We start from the raw sequence: 19639 nt of genomic DNA on the forward strand, positions 1-19639 counted from the left end.
AAAACAATTTTAAAATGGCAACAGCTCTGGGAGCAAGAAAGCAAAGGGAGGCATCTATTCTCAATATCTAGTAGAGTAACTGACTCAGTAATGTTTGTAAAAGAGGGGGGCTAAGATATAAGGAGCAGGTTATTATTTCTAGAATGAGGATTGATCACACGTCTGAACAGCACTTTATTTATTTTAGGAAAACAGAGCTTGTGTTCATGTCAGGAACCTGAGACAGTACATGTTTTGGTTTAAGACATTATGACCACCAAAGACAGGATCTTCTCAGAGAATTGCGAGAAAATGCTTGGAAGAAATATCGCTGAAAAGTATTTTAGAAGTAGGGTCAAGCGGTAGGGGAAAACGCTGTTTTTTTCTCACATTTTTAAGACACTACATTCTCTGTAGACACTGGACTGTATAGCAGAATATAGTGCACTAAGGTGCTACTCCCACAGAAGGCAGCAATGCAACTTTTTGGATGCTGGCTGCCGTAAAACCCCAAAGAAGAAGAAGAAGAAGACTTCGCGGGGAGGGGGCCTTTTATTTTGAAACTACCTCATGCCTCATAGCTTTTCACTTAGCGCTGTTCGCAGTTCAGCCTGGTGTTGTTGCACACTTTCAACATGAGAGAGAAATTAACGGGCATCTGGGCTTGCAGGTAACTTGATCATTACATCTCACCACGTGCGCGTGGAAACGTTAGAGTTTACATGTACAGAAACAATTGAAGATTTTGAGCTAGACATTTGTAACTCTAAAAAGTACACTTGCCTTTGCCAGATAACGGAGAACTTGCGTGTGTTTGCGTTGTAAGGACGCTCAGAGTCCTGAGGTTTTTCTAAGGCTGTGACTAGAAATACCATCGCTCTGAGCGTCTCTGAGGGGAAGAGATGACGGTCGCGATGTTGACCACTGTAACTTAGCTCAAGTCTGAAGAAGAACATTGATTACAGTTTAGAATTTTATCAACTAAAATAACCAATGCCAATGGGGTATGCACGAAAACGCGAAGAAATAGCCGTGCGACTGAAAAGTTTAAATGGCTGTCAAGTTCGCTAACTTATAGCTAAAGTGAATAGTTAGCTTACTTATCGCGCCTGATTTAGTTTAAGTATTTTAGCTAAAGTTAATTGCCTGTTCAGTTTAAGGAGCTGAACACACTAAGGTAAATGTTATATCGCCACAGAGTTTTTAATAAAGTACCTAGTGGGAGCATCCTTGGCTTGTGAATTGCACTTAACATTGCTTTGGGTCTGACGTTACTGCACTTATTGGCATCAAAGTTCTCACGATATCTACAGCATAGTTGCCTTGGTGTTGAATGATCGTGTGTTCCCTTCATAGTTTTATCTATCCGTCTGGGAAGTGTAGCGTTGCTTGCGGCAAGATAGATAGATACTTTATTGATCCCTAGGGGAAATTCAAGACAAGGCAACGTTAATGCAAAGAACTGAAATCAATTCCCCCCTTCGCTGTGTTTACTTTAGGCTTTATTTCCATTATATGATCATTTAGGGAGACAATAAAGATTTTTACATTTTTATGTAATAATCAGTGAGTTGATTGTATGTCTAAATTAACGCAATGCAGAACCGTCTTAAACTGATCTCTTTTTTTAAATGCAGTGGTTTTGTTCTATGCTAGCCCAGATGTAGATGATTGCCATTCTCTTCAAGCAGCTAATTATAATAGTTTGAAATATTTGTTCGTTATCGTTTGCACATGTCTCATTATGTATGTGTTCAAATGTGTTCTGGTGACCCTTTAGGATGTCTCGAAAATATCAATTTTGTTGGTTACAACAGAGAGAGGTTAGTGTGTATGTTTTGCATGTGTGTCCACTTGCCTGTGCTTGGCCATTTGTTGACGCACTGCTTAAACCAGTCAGAGATATGTGGGCTTCCAATGGAGAAAGAGACTTTGTTCTGGTAGGCTGAACAGGCTGGGAGATATTCACTGATGGTATAATAGGCCACAAGGTTGTACACAGAGATGAGTGGTCCCCCAAAAGGTCCCCCAACTCATCTCCCATCTATGTAGAGCAGTGTGGTCCCCCAAAAGGTCCCCCAACTCATCTCCCATCTATGTAGAGCAGTGTGTGAAAATGTGTCGGTGTGTTATCAGAACCTTCCTGACCCTGCCTTAGTAGTGTAAAGAATGACAGCTTGACTTTTTTGTCTGCTGCTACTGTGTGTGTGTGTGTGTGTGTGTGTGTGTGTTTGTGTGTGTGTGTGTTTTGTGGATTTCTTTACCCAGGGAAGTGAACTTGTTATGCTGGCATGCCGGCTTGAACAACTATTTTGTTTCTTCAGCCCCTGAATTTTAGCGGAATTTAGCAGTGATGTGGATTTAGAACAAGTGCTGATGTGTTCGAAGGAATTCGTGGTTTGCTTCATTGAGCCATACCGTCTTTTTGGGTGGAGACTATTTCACTTGCCCTGCAATGGGTCCTATGCTTCCCTGTCAGGGTTGATCATTAGGTGGCATAAAAAGCATCCAATACAGTGTAGGATGTTTTTTCCTATTTCTCCTGTATTTATTCAGGTTTATCAAGGCACCCAGATTGGAGTCTGTGCTGGGACCCTTATGTAAGGTGTGTGTGTGTGTGTGTGTGTGTGTGTGTGTGCGCGCTGTGACATTCGGTATGACAAAATGTCTTTCTTTGTGAATGAGCTGACACTGGGAAGATGCGTGTGAGCATGGGCCTGTGCCAACAGGCCTAGGGAAAATTACAGGCCTCTGATGTCAGCGTGGCAGTCTGCTTCATTCCTATCTTTGTGTGCTCTTTGTTTTGTTTTGTCTGGCTTTGAACAACTTCAGAAAGCTTGTATTTCAGTGGAGCTTTAATGATGGAGAATTGACACTAATGCTAGAGGTGTTTGTGTGTGTGTGTGTGTGTGTGTGTGTGTGTGTCGTTCTGTGGAGAGGAAGAGAGGACAGAAACAGTGGTACACTCGCATACAGGAAGTGGCTTGGCAGAGAGCAACAGAAACACACACATGCATACACACACACACGCACACACACATGCATACTCGCGTGCACACCATACTTTGTTCTAGACTGTCCTATACCCTAACAAAATGTAGATGAGTGCATGGGCCTACAAGGTATGTTATTGTTAATTGCACAACTCTTCTGATTGATTATCTGCTATTCAGCTGTCTACCTTAAGAGGTCTCAGCTTTTTAATGTCTATGACACATTCCCATGTCCTTTTTGTTAAAATAATGGGTACAGTCCCTTGTGTTTGATTAGTGTTTGTGGACAGTAGAACCTGAAGTATAAAACGGGTTGCTTTCTGCTTTGTGTTGAGAGGCACAGGCCACTCTCCTGTCTGCACCTTCCTCTGGCTGAAAACTCAGGAAACTGAGCCTTTTTCACTCCCTAAGTGGAGTCGAGACAGAATCGCTCTCATTGTGTGGCGAGACTGCCCATGTACGAGACCACTCTGGGACAATAATGGACATAAACAAAGGCTGGACAATGCCTGAGTGGAATGAGTGGAGATTGCGGAAACAGGCCGCTGGTATTTAAGTTTTGCCCAAGGGTGTTCACAGTAAGGTCTTGACCTATAACATATTTAAGTTTTGACCAAGGGTGTTCACAGTAAGGTCTTGACCCCTACCATGTTTACTTTTCTTTGTTTCTTTTGTTTTTAAAATGTGAAATGTAGCCCATATTTTAACTTTAATGTATTTCAAAACAAACACATTTTGTTTGTTCTTCAGTATTTCTATTGATTTGCATTCTAGTTGAAAGGTAAACAAGTTGTTTTAAGTCTTGTCGCTCTGACTACCATACAATCTTATTTCCACTATCTTTTCACCCTTGTCTTTTGTCAGGACCTGTGACCAATAGCGGAACTTTTATTAGACTACCTATTGAGTCTTTGTGTGTGTGTGTGTGTGTGTGTGTGCTAACTGTATTAAGCTTTAACCCTCAATGGTTTTTGTCATTCTTGCTCCTTTCACCAACTTCACACATCTGAAGTAACACACCGCAAAATTCACAGTTCGACCCTAAAAAGCTTCTCAGTTTGACCATAACTTGCTGGGTCTTGTCTATGACCTGTTTCTTCTTTTAGAATTGGTTGTCTCCGGTGAACTCGCAGTGGTGAAGTGCCTCATTTGGGTTGACTCACTCCACTATTTGAGCTGGCCATCAGGTGGTCTTTTAAGAGTCGATGGGCCAAAAGGCCTCGTCCCGTTTGGAGTTAGTTTGAGCTGGTTTGCCGGCACTGGGCAGGGCTTCCTGTCTCTGAGGGTAGTGCCTGTGAGAGGGCTGTTTGGCTGCGGTGTTTATTTTCTTCCCACTGCTGCTTCTCTCAGCCCCTCGCGGCAGGATGAATTTTATGCCCCTGCTCACGCGGTCTGTCTGTTCCCGTTTTTCTTCATCAGTGATGGCGGACAAGTTTGGTAAATACAACATGTTGAAATACAATGCAACAATACAATGTTGAAAACTAATAGAGGTTAGTTTTGTACATTTTTATTTTTTATTTTTATCTCATTCACAAGTTCTTGATTCATACATGTACTACCATTGTATTTACACACACACACACACACAGACACACACACACAGACATACGCACAGGCGTGCACACACACTCTCACAGCAAAGCCGTTATGAATTCCTGGAGAGCACCACAAGAATGCAGTCTGAATTGAATCAGGCCCTTAGATGTGCTGTCTCAAATCTGTTGGATGACTAATAGCAGGCACTCTCTGTGGTGCTTCAAGTCGGCCAGATACGGCATGGGAGAGAAGAGGAACAGTGAGTTGTCACAGATTTTTGACTCCGAACAGATTTATTGCATCAGCTGCACAGTGACATCTGACAGGGATGCTTGTGTCTGTGGCTGCATTGTGCGTCAGACACACATACACACACACACACGCACATACACACGTGCACACACACACACACACACACACACACGCACATGCACATGCACACGCACGGGCAGTTGATCTGGCACAAGGCCTATCAGTGAGGAGAGGTTGTTGACTGTGAATAAGCTGGTATTGTTTGCCGAGTCCTTGAGAGTGGTTTGTGATGTCCGTCCTCTCAGATAGGTAGTCAGGGGCCCGTGCAAACGCGATGCCCACTCATGCAGATGGAGGGTCAGTCACCAACCAGCTGCACCACAAGGTCAGTTGAAAATGCTGATGCTTGTTGCTGGATTCTTTGCAGCAAAACTCTTTGAAGGTTTAGCATCTTATTTATTTTTGTTGTATAGGGTTCATTGCGAATTAAACAAGGCCTCACTGCTGAATGGCTACTGACTGTTAATGTTTCGGCACACCTTCATTACGATATAGTGGTCCAAAGGTTGTTGGTGTGCTGTTAGTTTGTAGTAAAATGAGGCACACAAATGTCTCCGATTGGGTGACTCATCATGCAGAGGGACAAGGGAACATGGTGTGTGTGTGCAGATATCGCCTTCAGAGATATAAATAGGACCACCCTGACAGGAGTTCCACCAGTATAGATAATGCGCTGCCTGACTTGGTGATGGGGAAGTATGTGTGTGTCTGTGTGTCTGTGTTCCTGTGCGTGTCAACTAGGTCTGACAAGCTAGTTTTCAGGACTGGTCACCTTAGTGTCCCCCGCAGTCAGTGAGCGTGACCTGACAGTGACTGTTTGGTGATTTCTTTTAAGGGCGAGGGGGGTGTGTGTGTGTGTGTGGGGTGGGGAGGGGGTGGGGGTTGGTGGAGGCGATGGCGATGGCGAGTGTGCAAGTTGACCTCACAGAGCAAGATGGCATCACCATGTGCTGAAAAAAGCCCCGATGTGGCCCGGTGGGAGCGAGTGGAGCTGGGGGGAGGAAGTGACCTCAGCAGCGCTGGATCCTGCTGAGTCATCGGCGGGCTGGCAGCGCTGATAGAAGCCGTGACCCAGGGGGCCAGAGAGAGGGGGGCAGGACAGCCAGCAGCGGGCGCGTGCACAACAGGGGGAAGAGGACTGGAGCGAGGCTACGCAGCCAGGGAGTGGGGGGGGGCTACGCAGCCAGTGAGTGGGAGTGGGGGGGGGGGGCGAGGCTACGCAGCCAGGGAGGAGGAGGAGGAGGAGGAGGAGGAGGAGGGGGGGGGGGGGGCGAGGCTATGCAGCCAGGGAGTGGGAGTGGGGGGGGGGGGGAAGGCGAGGCTACGCAGCCAGGGAGGAGGGGGGGAGCGTAGGTGGTGGGTCACAATTGCGTCGACCACTCGGTCCCACATGCCAAACAAACCCTAGTCTACTTTGCAAAGCCAAATGTTACATGGATTACCCTTTTTATTTAGGTTACCACTTCCCTTCCAAAGATAACAAGCACCCTGTTGCATGCTGGGTAAGACATACCCAGCATGCAACAGACCCTGCCCCCTCAAATTTTGTGGTTTTTGCGATCTGTCGCAAGCTTGTGCGTCTGCCTAGTTTAGTAAAAGCTCCCCTGTCATGCAGGAGGATGAATGGGGGGGGGGGGGTGTTGCATGGCCGTTATAACCGAGGGCTTCCGCAAAAGTGCAGCCATTTTTTTACGGGATTTTCAAGCTGTGTTAAAATGCAAACAGACAGTCTGGAAATTCTTAATTGGGAAGCGTGTTTTACTGGCAAGTTCCAGATGAAAGCGGATGTGGCGAGATGAACGCAGAACAGATTGGTTCCAGTCATGTCTGCGCTGTGCCCTGCTCGCTACAAAAGGAATGTTTGTCTCTCCCTTGTGCAGGTGTCTGTTGGGATGCGGAGGGGATGACCTCATAGTTTGAGCCCCTGCTCGTTTTGACTAACAGGCTTCAGAGGAAACGGTGGCCTCCTCTCCAGGAAGAGTGTAGAGACAACATGTTTTCTAGGGATGTTGTTCTCTTCACCCAGTCTGGTTTTAAAGCATTTTTAATGCTGTTGATGTTGGGCCTAATGTGGGAGTCTATTGCAAATGTACCAAAATGACTGTAGTGTTATCATGCAACATGCTTTGCTGAAGGACTAAAAATATCTCTGCTACTCATCCCTGAGGAGCTTTGATTTCAGTAACTGAATGTGCTCAGGAGCAACTCTTAGTCTGACTTCTGGCTTGAGCTCCTCCACCATTGACAAAAAAAAAGCAATGTTTGTTTCACACCTCATTTCATACCCCCAGAAAGGCAACCAGCCATCAAAGTAGCACTCAACATCCACTCAAAAATAGAAATTCCAACATTTCTGTTTAAATATATTTAGGCTTAATAAATATTTAACAAAAATGTTTTTGTTCATAGTGAATTTGTATCCAAAGCAATGAAGACTGGTCTTTGTCGTTCTGTATCTTGGGAGGTGGCCAGATGAGACATCCGTCTCGATGAGGAACTGATGATGATGATGATGATGATGATTGATGATAATAATAATGCTTATAGTATGCTTAAGTAGCCAGCTAAGCAGTTTTCCTCTGCTATGCAGTGACAAGTGATACATGCTTTCAGCTATTTGTAATTTAGCTCATGTAATCAATGATAAGCAACTGGTAACAACAGTTTACACAACTTGAGTTGTATTCTCAGGGAGTTGAACTTGATTTGAGTTCTCAGGGAGTTATCCCGTAAAGATCATGGTTCAGATGTGCTCTTCCTCTTTGGGTGAAAGCCTAGTTGACATTTTTAGACGTTTTCATTCTGTTGTGAAATGCCCAGCATGTTTGTAAAGGAGGAAAAAAGACTGTGGTTCTGACCTCCTCTTTCTCCTCTATCAGCGATCCTCAGCTGTGCTGGTTACTGCAATGAATGGTAACACTATCCATCAGACACTGCCGACGACGACCGCTGTGCACACCTGTGGCTGGAGGGAGTTCTGCGAGTTGCATGCCAGCGCCACGGCCCGGGAGCTCGCCAAGCACTACCGGCGCTTTGCCAGCGAGTGCCCGGAGCAGGATGTGGTCCCGCCGGACAGCTTCTCGCGGCAGTTCAGCGACGCCTTCCAGCAGCACTTCGGCCTCGAGGTCGCCAAGCAGAGCCCCACGCCGCCGCAAAGTCCCGAGCCGCCGGCCCTCCCTCCTCTGCCGCCATCGCCCCGCCTGTCGGCCATGACCGGCCGCCTCCGCATCACCTCCTTCTCGGGCGCGCTGGACTACCGGGAGGCGGGGCGCCCCGGGGGCATGGGCGGTGTCGGGCCGGGGGGCGGCGGCGGCGGCGGCGGCCTGGTGGCGGTGCTGAGCCCCAAGCCGGAGCCAGAGTGGCTGGGCGTGGCGCTGCAGCTGGAGCAGCCGCTGACGCGGTCCTGCGCGCCGGCCGACACTACGGGCAGCACGGCGGCGCGCACCCCGCGCAGGCACAGCCTCGGCCAGGAGTCGGCGGAGCGCCGGGCCGCCTCCGAACGGTACGCCCCGCCTCCTCGCCACGCCCCCGCCTCGGACGTCATGCACTTTTCCAGTCAGCTCCGCCAGAGCGTGCGGCGGATCTTTAAAAAGCGGCCCCAGCCGGCCCCGGACGAACCCGCCGCTGCCCCCTCCTCCTCCGAGGACTCGGGGGACACTTCGAACAGACCGGTGGGCATCTCTCCGATGTCCGCCGATTGCCCCCTGACACCTCCGGCCGCGCACAACCTCATGCCACAAGTGGCCCCCTCGGTGGCGACCACGCACACCTCGACCTCGACGGCGTTCCTGTGGGGGCTGGCCAGCAAGCTGCGGGGGCCCAGTGTGCGGAAGCGAGCTGAGGTCAGGAGCACGTGCAAAGAGGGGCAGCTGAGGTACCTGCTGGTGAACGACACTATCTCAGACTCGCAGCCGCGCTGGCAGCGCTGCCGCCTACTGGTGAGGAGGACCAACGAGCGCCCCGCTCCAGAGATATACCAGCTGGAACTCTACGACCCTCCCAAGGTAAGCAGCGGGGGCCTGTCCCCACTCTCCCTTCTGCTATGATTTCAGTGTGGTTTGTCTGTCTGTTCATCTGATTGTAAGCAAGACATGCTAAAACTAGGATTACGATTTTCATGAAACTTGCTGTGAAGGTACCAAGGGCCAAGAATGAACCCATGAATTTTGCAGATCCAACTCACGGGTTGGCTTGACAATTCGTTTATTTTATTTATTTTTTTAGCATGAGACAGTTTGGCCGTTCCGGAGGTCTGGACTTTTCATCTAGTTGTGAATGGGTTCAGTGTCCTACTTTGTTTCACTGCAGTTAGTTTGACATTGTTTGACATTTAAATCAGCAGCAACGTTTCAGTAAAGAAACAAACTGTTTGTTTGTTGAGTGTTGATAGATCTCTCTGCTATTTGCATTCATGTTAACCTTTACTGCCAAACAGTGGTGATTAGGCTTGTCTGTGAGTTTGCTTAACATGGACAGCAGGAACGGAAGAGAACCATCTGTTCTCGCTGATCAGACTATTTTCATGTCCTCCCATGAGGCGTTGGCATGGCCTTAAGTCATGGGCTTGTCATTTTTCACCACGTTCTTTGCTGTCGATGTCTCTACTCGGTTGTGTGGACGTTTAAGTTTTTAGGCGGTGTTGCCTGGTCCATTGAAGCGGTCAGTGGAGCGGCCTTCGCACTCAGGAGAAAGTGCTATTGAAGCTGCAATTCGCTGCTGAAGAATCTTGGCAGGGAGGCGTAGAGCAACAGGGAAAGACCTTAAAAGGAAGGGTTACAGTACAGTAGAGAGAGCATGGTGTGTGCGCGCGCGCATGCACACACACACACACAGACACACACACACACACACACACACACACATATATACACACACACACACACACACACACACACACACACACACACAGACACACACACACATTCAGGCACATACACATGCATACATACTCACACGCAAACCCATAGGCTGCTCACTGCTCACCACACTTAACCACTATTGCTATTGAGTTTTCATTTGCAATTCTTTTTCACATTAAAATTCATATTGCGACTCTGTGTGTGTGTGTTTTGGACTGTCCTCTGTCAGTTCAAAGCAAAAAGCGAGAAGAAGAGAAGCATTGAAACTGGATTATGTGTGGAGTGCTCTGTGTTTTTGTCCTGTATGGCCCCTATTTCTGAGGGGGGTGAAGGGGGTGGGGGGCAATACAAGGGGGGGGGGGGGGCAATACGAGATTGTGTTGAACACACAAAAACACACACACACAGTCGCAATATGAATTTTAACTCACACACACACACACACAGTCGCAATATGAATTTTAACTCACACACACACACACAGTCGCAATATGAATTTTAACTCACACACACACACACACACACACACACACACACACACGCGCACACACACACACAGTCGCAATATGAATTTTAACTCACACACACACACACACACACACAGTCGCAATATGAATTTTAACTCACATACATACATACATACATACACACACACACACACACACACACACGCGCACACACACACACAGTCGCAATATGAATTTTAACTCACACACACACACACACACACACAGTCGCAATATGAATTTTAACTCACACACATACATACATACATACACACACACACACACACACACACACACACACACACACAAGTGAGCCCCCCCCCAGCACTGCCTGTGGTGCAGCTGCTTTAGCAGATGTTGAGAAACCTAACTTTGGATGCTGCCGGACCCTTCAAATAGAATAGGAGCTTCGCGTCGCTGTTGTTTTGCAGAAGGAGGAAGCTGTACGCTGGCTGATAATTTCCTAGTGTGAGAAAGTCTTGTTGCAGGGAAGTCCTAACTTAAATAAAAGCATGTGTGTGTGCAGTGTGCAGCAGCAGATAAATGCCCTAGATTGGGCCTATCTGCAGTCAGATTACACAGAAACGCCGGTATTATTATCATCAGTCTCTTCAAAGTGAATCTGGAGAGTCTGAGCTTGTCAGCCTGGCTCTTGTCCTCAGAGACCGGTGCCCCTTTTAAACTGGGAAAAACGTCACGAGCTGCGCACATTAAGTTCACACTGGGCAGTGGCAGAGCTATGTTCGGACGTCATAGTTGCCGTGCCTCTGCGAAACTAGGGGATGTGGTCAGACAGTATCTTGGGGCGGCTTCAGTGTACCCCAACACGATTAAATTGTCACACTTGGTGTGTGTGCATGTTTCAGAAAGGTGATTTTGAAACGGGTTTCACTTCTACTTTCTCCAGAATAATTTGCCAAGAATTCGACTTTAAATGTGGCGTGACAGTACAGTCTTTATCAACTCTGTCTTTTAATGCAATTCTTAATAGCCCACGTTTCCTCAGGGTTTCCTGTGTCTCTGACTTTGTGTGTGTGCGACAAAATTGAGAGAAGAGAGAGGGAGTGAGAGAAAGAAAGAAAAGAGAGAGAAATAAGAAGAGCCAGAGAGAAAAAAGAGAGAGAGAGAGAGAGAGAGAGAGGCGCCTACCACCACACCATACATCCTTTTTATCACAAAAAGATCTGACTAGCTTCCCTGCCCCCCCACACCCCCATCTGTTTCTTTGAGCCTTGACTGGGCGCATTCTATTTTCTGTTCCATAATTGCCACCAGTGTGATGGAAAATATTTCTAATTCTACCAAACCGCATCCTTCCAGCTGCTCTGCGTTACAGCCACACTCCGCAGGCTTGCACAGACTCTCACACTGGGCCATAGCCCAAGCTGGTACGCAGGCTGTCCAAGGCCCTCAGCGTCCTCATTTAAGTCAAATAGCAACTATCATGCTGCCTTTTTGCCTAGCAAAGTGCTGGATTCCCTGAAACCAGGTCCCAAGATATTTGCAGAAATAGATGAAGCACTGTAAAGGAAGAGAGGGAGAAACAAATGTTTGTTGAGTTCATGTTTCTGTGGCCTTGTAACAGTTAGAAATGTGGATTAGAATGCCCAAATAATTTAATGCTGGCTGAACTTGGGATGTGAAAACTGAGGTTCCTCTAGGGCAAGGCTAGGACGTAGATTGCTAGCGAGTTCATGCTTTGGAGTACAAAACCATAGTCGTTTTGAATGACTTCAAAGGCTCTCTGAATGACTGGTTCTGCTGGGCTGTGAGGCAGCTGTGTGAGATTCTGTTTGATAGAGCTTTCCAGAGAGGTCAAGCTATTTTTGCCCCCACTTTAATATATTTTATCTCACAGGTGTTCTAGCAGTGAAGTATATTGCACAGATAGGCTAAATGCTCTCTATTTATTTTACCCAGTGCTTCATATAGTAGCATTAGTGAGTGTTTCAAGGAGATGAACTGAAACCAATTCTGCAAAAAATAGACTAATAATAAAAAAAAAGGACATCTGCAAATAATAGGCTTATGCAGTTAGTTTCTGAACATGTTTAACGTTCAGATTTGCCCTCAACACTAGACTTTCATAATTTAGTTTACTTTCAGTTTCTCTGACACGTTCAGAAAATGGCATTACCTAATCAAAAGAACTGCACCCTGTAAATTCCAAATTAACTTCCTTCTCAGTTTAGGCAGGGATGTGTTTGGTGTCTTTGAACCCAGGGAATTTAATTCCAATTAACTAAATTCAATTTGGCTCCACGGTCCTCACCCACTCTCACAGAGATGGTTTGGAGCTGTGTGAAACACTTTGGCCCTAACTGAGGAGGAGAAACAAATCCAATACCCTCACCTCCCTTGTTTTTCCAGTATGCAGGTAATATTTGAATAATTGGCATGCAAAGTTAGAAAAATTATTTAATGAGTGCATAAATAGAAAAAAAAAAAAAGTTTAGTCAAATGCAGATCTGAGTAAATTTACCTACAAGTCATTATGCCTTAAAAGTTTTGTATAGGTGTTAAACTATTCTTCAGAGCTGAAACTTTCTGAAAATTATTCTTGTCAATTATGACACGGAAAGTGACACTTTGTGGTTGCTTTCGTCTTGTCCATCAAAAGCCAAAAAAAGAGAGCAAGTTCTGTTGGGCTCGTGTAGTTTTTCTCAAGAGTCACTCGTCACATCTGTAGGATCAGAAAGAGGTTTGAAGTGGTTCGGTGCGCTAGCTTGCGCAAAATATCTGTGATAGTCGCTCAGCTGGTGTAAAAAAGGTGTGTGTGTGTGTGTGTGTGTGTGTGTGTGTGTGTGTGTGTGTGTGTGTGTGTGTGTGTGTTTTTATGGTATGCTTTATATGGAAGGCCAACTGTTTGGGGTACTTGGAGTCTGTTCCACTGAGTGCTGTTGTTTTGTTCTTTGTTGTGTTTAAACCGCATCATGCATAGTTGGTGATGCAGTGATGTGTTGCATTCTTGTGCTCATCATTGTGTTTTTTAAGTGTGTGTGTGCGTGCGCGCGCATACCCCTACTTTTACCTGTGAGCTGTGTGTGTGGGCACTGGTGATAGTGTTTGTATGCACAAGCATACCTGACCTTGCTAAGCTACCCACGGAAAGCCCCTGTTCTCTCTCTCTCTCTCTCTCTCTCTCTCTCTCTCTCTCTCTCTCTCTCTCTCTCTCTCTCTCTCCCCCATCTATCTCTGTTTCCCTCCCTCTCTCCCTCTGCCTCTCTTGGTGACAGCCTGAGCTGTGGTTCACCGTCTCTAGTCCGTAAACAGGATGCACGCTCGACCTGGCTGAGTATCAATGCTGTTTGCAGTGTCAGTGAAGCTACACGCTCACACACATTCACACAGTTACACTTACTCACTCACTCACTCATTCACACACACACACACACACTCACACAACCATGGTCCTCCTAAGCTGCCAGCTCCTGTGAGATTAGTTATCTTCACAGCATCGCCGGCCCTTTTGAGTTTGGAGGGCGCCTGTTGTTTTAGGAGCCGTGGGCAGAGGCCGAAAAAGTGCAGAGCTGTGTGTGTCTGTCTGTCTGTTGAAGGGCAGTCAAACCCTTGTATAAGCAGACACTTTTTCCTTTTTTGTCATTTAACTATAGAAGATGTCTGCATTTGCAAACGTGCATGCAGACAGACTCTTGCCTCCCAGAATTTGCATAGCTAATTCCACTACTGCTACATGAACTGTACTGAGTCCTTTGTGATGGCATCATTTAGTTTGGATGAATCTTACTTCTGTGCATCCCAGGATGTCTAATGCAGTGGTGATACAGCAAGCGGTTAGCACTGGCTGTGTCCCACTAAGAACAGATAAGATGCTGGCTAGATTACTGTGAATTGCCCTATGCCTGCGTCTTCCATGAATGGCCTCCCCACTTGCTTTGCATCAGCAACATCTGAACTGTGTACACATACACAGACACACACACACACAGAGCTGAGACCTGAAGCTTAGAGTTACTGAGACAGAAGAAACAGGAAGCTGTATATATATTTTTTTTTTTTGCTCTTTTTATGCCCCCCCGCCTCTTTTCTCTTTTTATTTTCTCAGTAAGCGTCGGGCCCACAACGTTCTGTGAAACTGCGGTCACGCTTTCGAGAGCACGGCTGAAAGGTCAGACTGATTGACATTTCACTATTTCACGTGGCGAGATGGCGAGGGGAGGGTAAAAATATAAAATGCCATGTTTATTAAAAAAAACCATGACCGAGATGCGAAAGTCCTTCACACCAGCCTGGCCAGCCACTATCTGATGCTGGGTCAAAGCTAAGAGAGCGCTAAAGCTGCGCAATGGCACACAGGTTTTTCTTCTTCTTTTTGGTTTGCTTATTGTGGTATTAAACAGTCAGCATCTGTTCCTAGAATGAGTGGTGAGTGATATTGAGAGGTGAGCATGCTCTCATTACAAGAGTTGCTGAAAAGAGACGCAAGTGTAATCAGCCCAGAGGTGTCGATGCTAGCGACACAGGATATTGTATGCAGATAGTATACCGTAACAAGTTAATTGAAATGCAGCTTGCCTCTGAGAAATGGCTAAGAACACTGTCAGTTGAGTATCCTACCTGTGGCTGCTGGGTCTATCAGATGTTCGTGTCGGTATACTACTCCATACATGTATTAGTAACAACTGAAATCAAAGCCGTCTTCAACACAAAATAGACTAGAGGCATACGTTTTTCTGTGTCAAGGGTATGCCACAGGAATTGGGTAACAGCGTAGTGGCATTGAACCATTTTTTTTTTTTTTTTTTTTTTGCTGAATTGAGTGTAGTCATTGTTTCATAGGTTACTTTTAGGCATGAATTGAGCTTGAGAAGACCACAGATAAAAAATGTTGATCATTGTTTATCAAAGCCCAAAATAAGGTCATGTCGTGACGTTAAACACTCCATTATTCAGTGTACGCTCATGGAGGAGTTAAGTAAACAAAATATATTCAAATGAAAGAAACCACTCAGATGTTTTAACTACTTTTCTTTAAAAAAAATCTCAAACTAATTATTCAATGATAGACTGGCAACAAGGTATATTTCTATTTTGTAGTTGAGAACTAATTGATTAATTGAATAATTGTTGAAATTCTAGCCCTAAGTTAGTTGCTATAATCTAACATAATCTTTAACTGATAAAAACAGTAAAGATGTCCTGTAATTCTGATGTAAAGTATGTGGGGAAATTCCTTTGGTGTTAGGCCTATGTGACATACAGGCAGGTGATTGGAGTGCTTTGGTTGCTCGATGGTGTTTTAAGCCCCCAACGTCGTCTTCCAGGCAGCGCCACTGATCTGTAAAAGTGTTCTTTATAGATCAGTGGGAAGCGCTGCCACCGTCGACTTAAAGGCACCTAATTCTAACCCTAACCTTAGCCCATGCCTAACCCTAGCCCATGCCTAACCCTAGCCCATGCCTAACCCTAGCCCATGCCTAACCCTAGCGCCTTCCAGGCAGCGCTGCCTTCGTCGACTTAAAGGCACCTAATTCTAACCCTAACCCTAGCGCCTTCCAGGCAGCGCTGCCACCGTCGACTTAAAGGCACCTAATTCTAACCCTAACCCTAGCCCATGCCTAACCCTAGCGCCTTCCAGGCAGCGCTGCCTTCGTCAACTGAAATAAACTGTTTCGTCTTTGTGCTTGTCTGGTCATTTGTTTGTCCCCATGGTTTATTGCATGCGGTTTGAAGGAAGTGCTTTGCGTTCTTTTTGAAATTGACGGTCTCAACATTTTTGTGAGGTTTCTTGGAAATTTTTTGTGTCCGGGATAGCAAGAATCATTGTCACATATAGCTGAGGTCCTTCAAAAAATCTTTGAAGTGAGAAGTGGGTATAGAGGCCATTGGTTGTTGCAAGATCGGATCAGTAGATCAAAAAGATACCTAAATGAAATCAGGAGAATCTTTATCAGTGTTATGCGAGTCATTTGATATGAATTAATTAGTCAGCCTACTTTTCAATTCAACATGAGCATTGTTGTGACTGTGTTATGCACTCATAACTAAAGTGTAAGGACAGTACCAGAAGCAAAGCACAGCTTTCTCAGTTAATATCCTCAGATATGTTGATTGTGCCCTTATTGACTTTGCGTAATATAAGCTGATGCAACAAAATAAGTTGCACAAGCAAAGGTTACCAAATGCTTACATGTGTTGCAGCAAGTTTAAGTTTGTTCTGACCACAACTCATTCAGCCACAAATGCAAAAGCTGATTGCAGTAGCTACTCTGACATGTCAAACCTTATGCAATTTGAGATGTTGAGATGATGAGACTCATGTTCTGATAGCGGTGACTCATCACTATCTATGAGGTGTCTGTGACTCATGTGTTGGTACCCAGGAACCTGTTACTTAGAGGGTTTTTAGATTTCAAAGAATTTCATTGTGAAATTGAATGGTGAGGTGACTCATGTGTTGGTACCCAGGAACCTGTTACTTAGAGGGTTTTTAGATTTCAAAGAATTTCATTATGAAATTGAATGGTGAGGTGTGTTTATGCGACTGTGTTATTGATAACAGTGGAACTGTGTCGTCTCCTGTGAAGTAGCTATGACTAATGGCGAAACACACTTACAAGAGTGTGGCTAATACTGCTCTGACTCTGCGCAAAAAGGGAAATGAGTGATTTACTGCTTGCTGTGCCAGAGTGTCTCAATGAGCTGTGTGTGTGTCTGTGTGTGTGTGTGTGTGTGTCTGTGTGTGTGTCTGTGTGTCTCTATGTCTGTGTGTGTCTGTGTGTTTGCGTGTGAGGTGACGTATGTCAATGAAAGCAGCATTCTCTTGCAACACACATACTAAGTGAAAAAATACACACACACACACACACACACACACACACACACACACACACACACACACACAGATAAAGAAATGTGCAAATATGTACTTGTATATGCTGAATTGAAGCACACACACTCAGATATGTATGTAAATATACACACAGGATGTATATGGACTGAAATATTTGGGTGTGTCCTGGGTGCGTTGTCAAGAAGTTGTCGCTGTGTTCTTTTTAGAATTGTCAGTCTCAACATTCTAGATGAGGCTTCATATAAAGGGACATTTTTTTTATTTTTGGATTAGCTAGAATCATTGCCCCATACAGCTGAGGTCCTCTGAGGTTCTCTGAAGTTATTGGGTATAGAGGCCATTGGTTATTGGAAGCTAGGCTCAGTAGACCAAATATGCAAGCACTCTGAGATATGAAGAAAGGAGGGACATTTCTTTTTAGAGACCTAAATGAAATCAGGGGAATCATTTTTATCAGTAATTTGAGTGGGTCTAATAAATGCAAATATGTACTTGCACATGCTGAATTGAAGCACACATTCTCTCTCTCTCTCTCTCTCTCTCTCTCTCTCTCTCTCTCTCTCTCTCTCTCTCTCTCTCTCTCTCTCTCTCTCTCTCTCTCTCTCTCTCTCTCTCTCTCAGATGTGTATGTAAATATACACAGGATTAGTGTTGCACAGTGTATCGATACTAAAAAGGTATCACGATGCCTTCACGCAAAAAAAAAGGATACGATTTCCGAAGTTTTTAGAATCGATACTTTAGTAAAATAATAACGTTCTGCGTCTGTGTGAACTGCTGCTCTCATTGCTCCTTGCACGCATCTAGGCAAGTGGGCGTGTCAAGCAGGCATCTCTGAGTGAGTGAGTGCGCAGCTAATGTCAGCATAGTTTTTTGCCAACAGTACTCTGCCTTGTGGATAAAACAAAAGGTGAAGTGACATCTGGAACTATATGGGATACATCGGGAATAGTGAAGGCAAGCCATCAGGGGGAATAGTGAAGGCAAGCCATCAGTACACAGAGGCCCGTTTGTAAAATATGTTTCAAAGTCATATATAAGCAGTAGCCTAGGCTACGCATGGCTAAACACCTCGCAGACATATCCCAGCATTTTTAAAGAGTTCAAAGAACGACAGGTTAACGAATATGCTATAGAAAACACGACTACATGGTTAGTGCCAAGTTCTTCTCTTCTGCTTTAGTCTAGCCTAAGTGAAACGAGTGGTTTTCTGGGATAAAGCGAACCTTCCTTCATCAATGGAATTTTGACGAGACATAACGAGGTAATCATTTTGACGAGACATAACAAGCTGTAGCCTAATCATGTGATGAAAGCGCAATGTTCACAGTCAGAATATCATTACCATAACTTGTAAACAATCTATTTCATGTTTGGTCAGTACTACTGGTAATATTTGTCATGGCATGTAGACTGCAATTTGTTCAATAATTATTGCCCAGCAGGTTGGATAGGCTACCCGAGATGCGCTAATTAAAGCCCACAGCATATTACCACCAAAGCGTGTTGAGTCCTGATAACAATAGCGGCTTATTGTTACGTGGTAGCAAATCATGTTATCAAAGAAATGGACGTAATGTAGGAATGCACACAGATATATTGCAACAGGTAATGGTGTAGGCCTATCTGACGAAGACCTGAGTGGTTGGAACATCGTACTTGTACACTGGGCGCAAAGAAGACTATCCTCACATTTTTCCCTTTGCAACTGTCAAAGAAATCCCATGAACACGGGAAGGCCTAGGGTAGCCTATAATGTACATCAGATGGCCTAAAGATTAGGCCCCTCTGCATAGCATTCAGTGATTTGCATGCAGTAATTTCAACACTGACCTTGATCTAGCCTATTTTGGCTATTTAAAGCTACTTTATTGCCAAAACACAATGTAAATGAACTAACGAACAATAAAGGACTTAATCACACAAAGTAGGCCTACTATTTTACTGACTATAAAAAAATAATTATTATGTAGGAAGTTTAGAATTTTAGAACCCAGAATTGACCTGCACATTACAACAGTGCACTGAATTCAACACAAATGACCCAATACACTTGGAGGAGGTATGAGTCCTTTCTTTTCCAGATATCTTAGGATTTCACCGTAGTATCGTTTCAGTATCGAGCATCGTGATATTTATGGCTGGTATCGTATCGAAGTCATAATTTTGGTATCGTGTCAACACTACACAGGATGTATATGAACTGAAATATGTGGGTGTGTCCTGGGTGAGTTTTTTTTTCTTCTCATTCTGAGTAAGTCTAACTAATGGCTCATTTTCACCAGATCCATGGTATTTGCACAGTCACTGCTGTGGTGTATTCACACCAGGAACCTTGTTAAATGCAGGGCTACTGAGGAACTGCTACTTGCCTGTCTTCCATTGTATCCTTTTCACAGGATCGCTTTCAACTAACTTGCTCTTGCGTGAGAAATGGGTGCCACTTTTATTTTCTATCTCACTGATAGTTGCAGCGTGGCTTGAGGCAATATGAATGCTCTAACCTGTTATCATGGGCGCCAAAATGAAAACGTACGGGTAACGCAGCCAACACGCACACGCCACATTTCTGGTGTGAATCGGACGCAAGTTAGACCCAGCTCTCCCCTGGCTGCAGATGTTGTGGACCGAGAGTGA

The 19639-nt window shown here is 45.1% G+C and overlaps 1 protein-coding gene across 1 annotated transcript in view; it reads left to right on the plus strand.

Annotated features, from left to right (window-relative positions):
- The first annotated feature begins 282 nt into the window (after positions 1 to 282).
- sh2b3 (SH2B adaptor protein 3) overlaps positions 283 to 19639 on the plus strand; it is a 33452-nt gene continuing 14095 nt past the window's right edge. Inside the window, exons 1-3 of the mRNA XM_042101622.1 lie at positions 283 to 649; positions 7703 to 8827; positions 13425 to 13453. Coding sequence (XP_041957556.1) covers positions 470 to 649; positions 7703 to 8827; positions 13425 to 13453 — 1334 coding nt within the window. The 5' untranslated portion in view covers positions 283 to 469. The remainder of the gene's footprint in view (positions 650 to 7702; positions 8828 to 13424; positions 13454 to 19639) is intronic.

This window comes from Alosa sapidissima, chromosome 8, assembly GCF_018492685.1.
Source record: "Alosa sapidissima isolate fAloSap1 chromosome 8, fAloSap1.pri, whole genome shotgun sequence".
In the NCBI taxonomy this organism is placed as follows: domain Eukaryota; kingdom Metazoa; phylum Chordata; class Actinopteri; order Clupeiformes; family Clupeidae; genus Alosa; species Alosa sapidissima.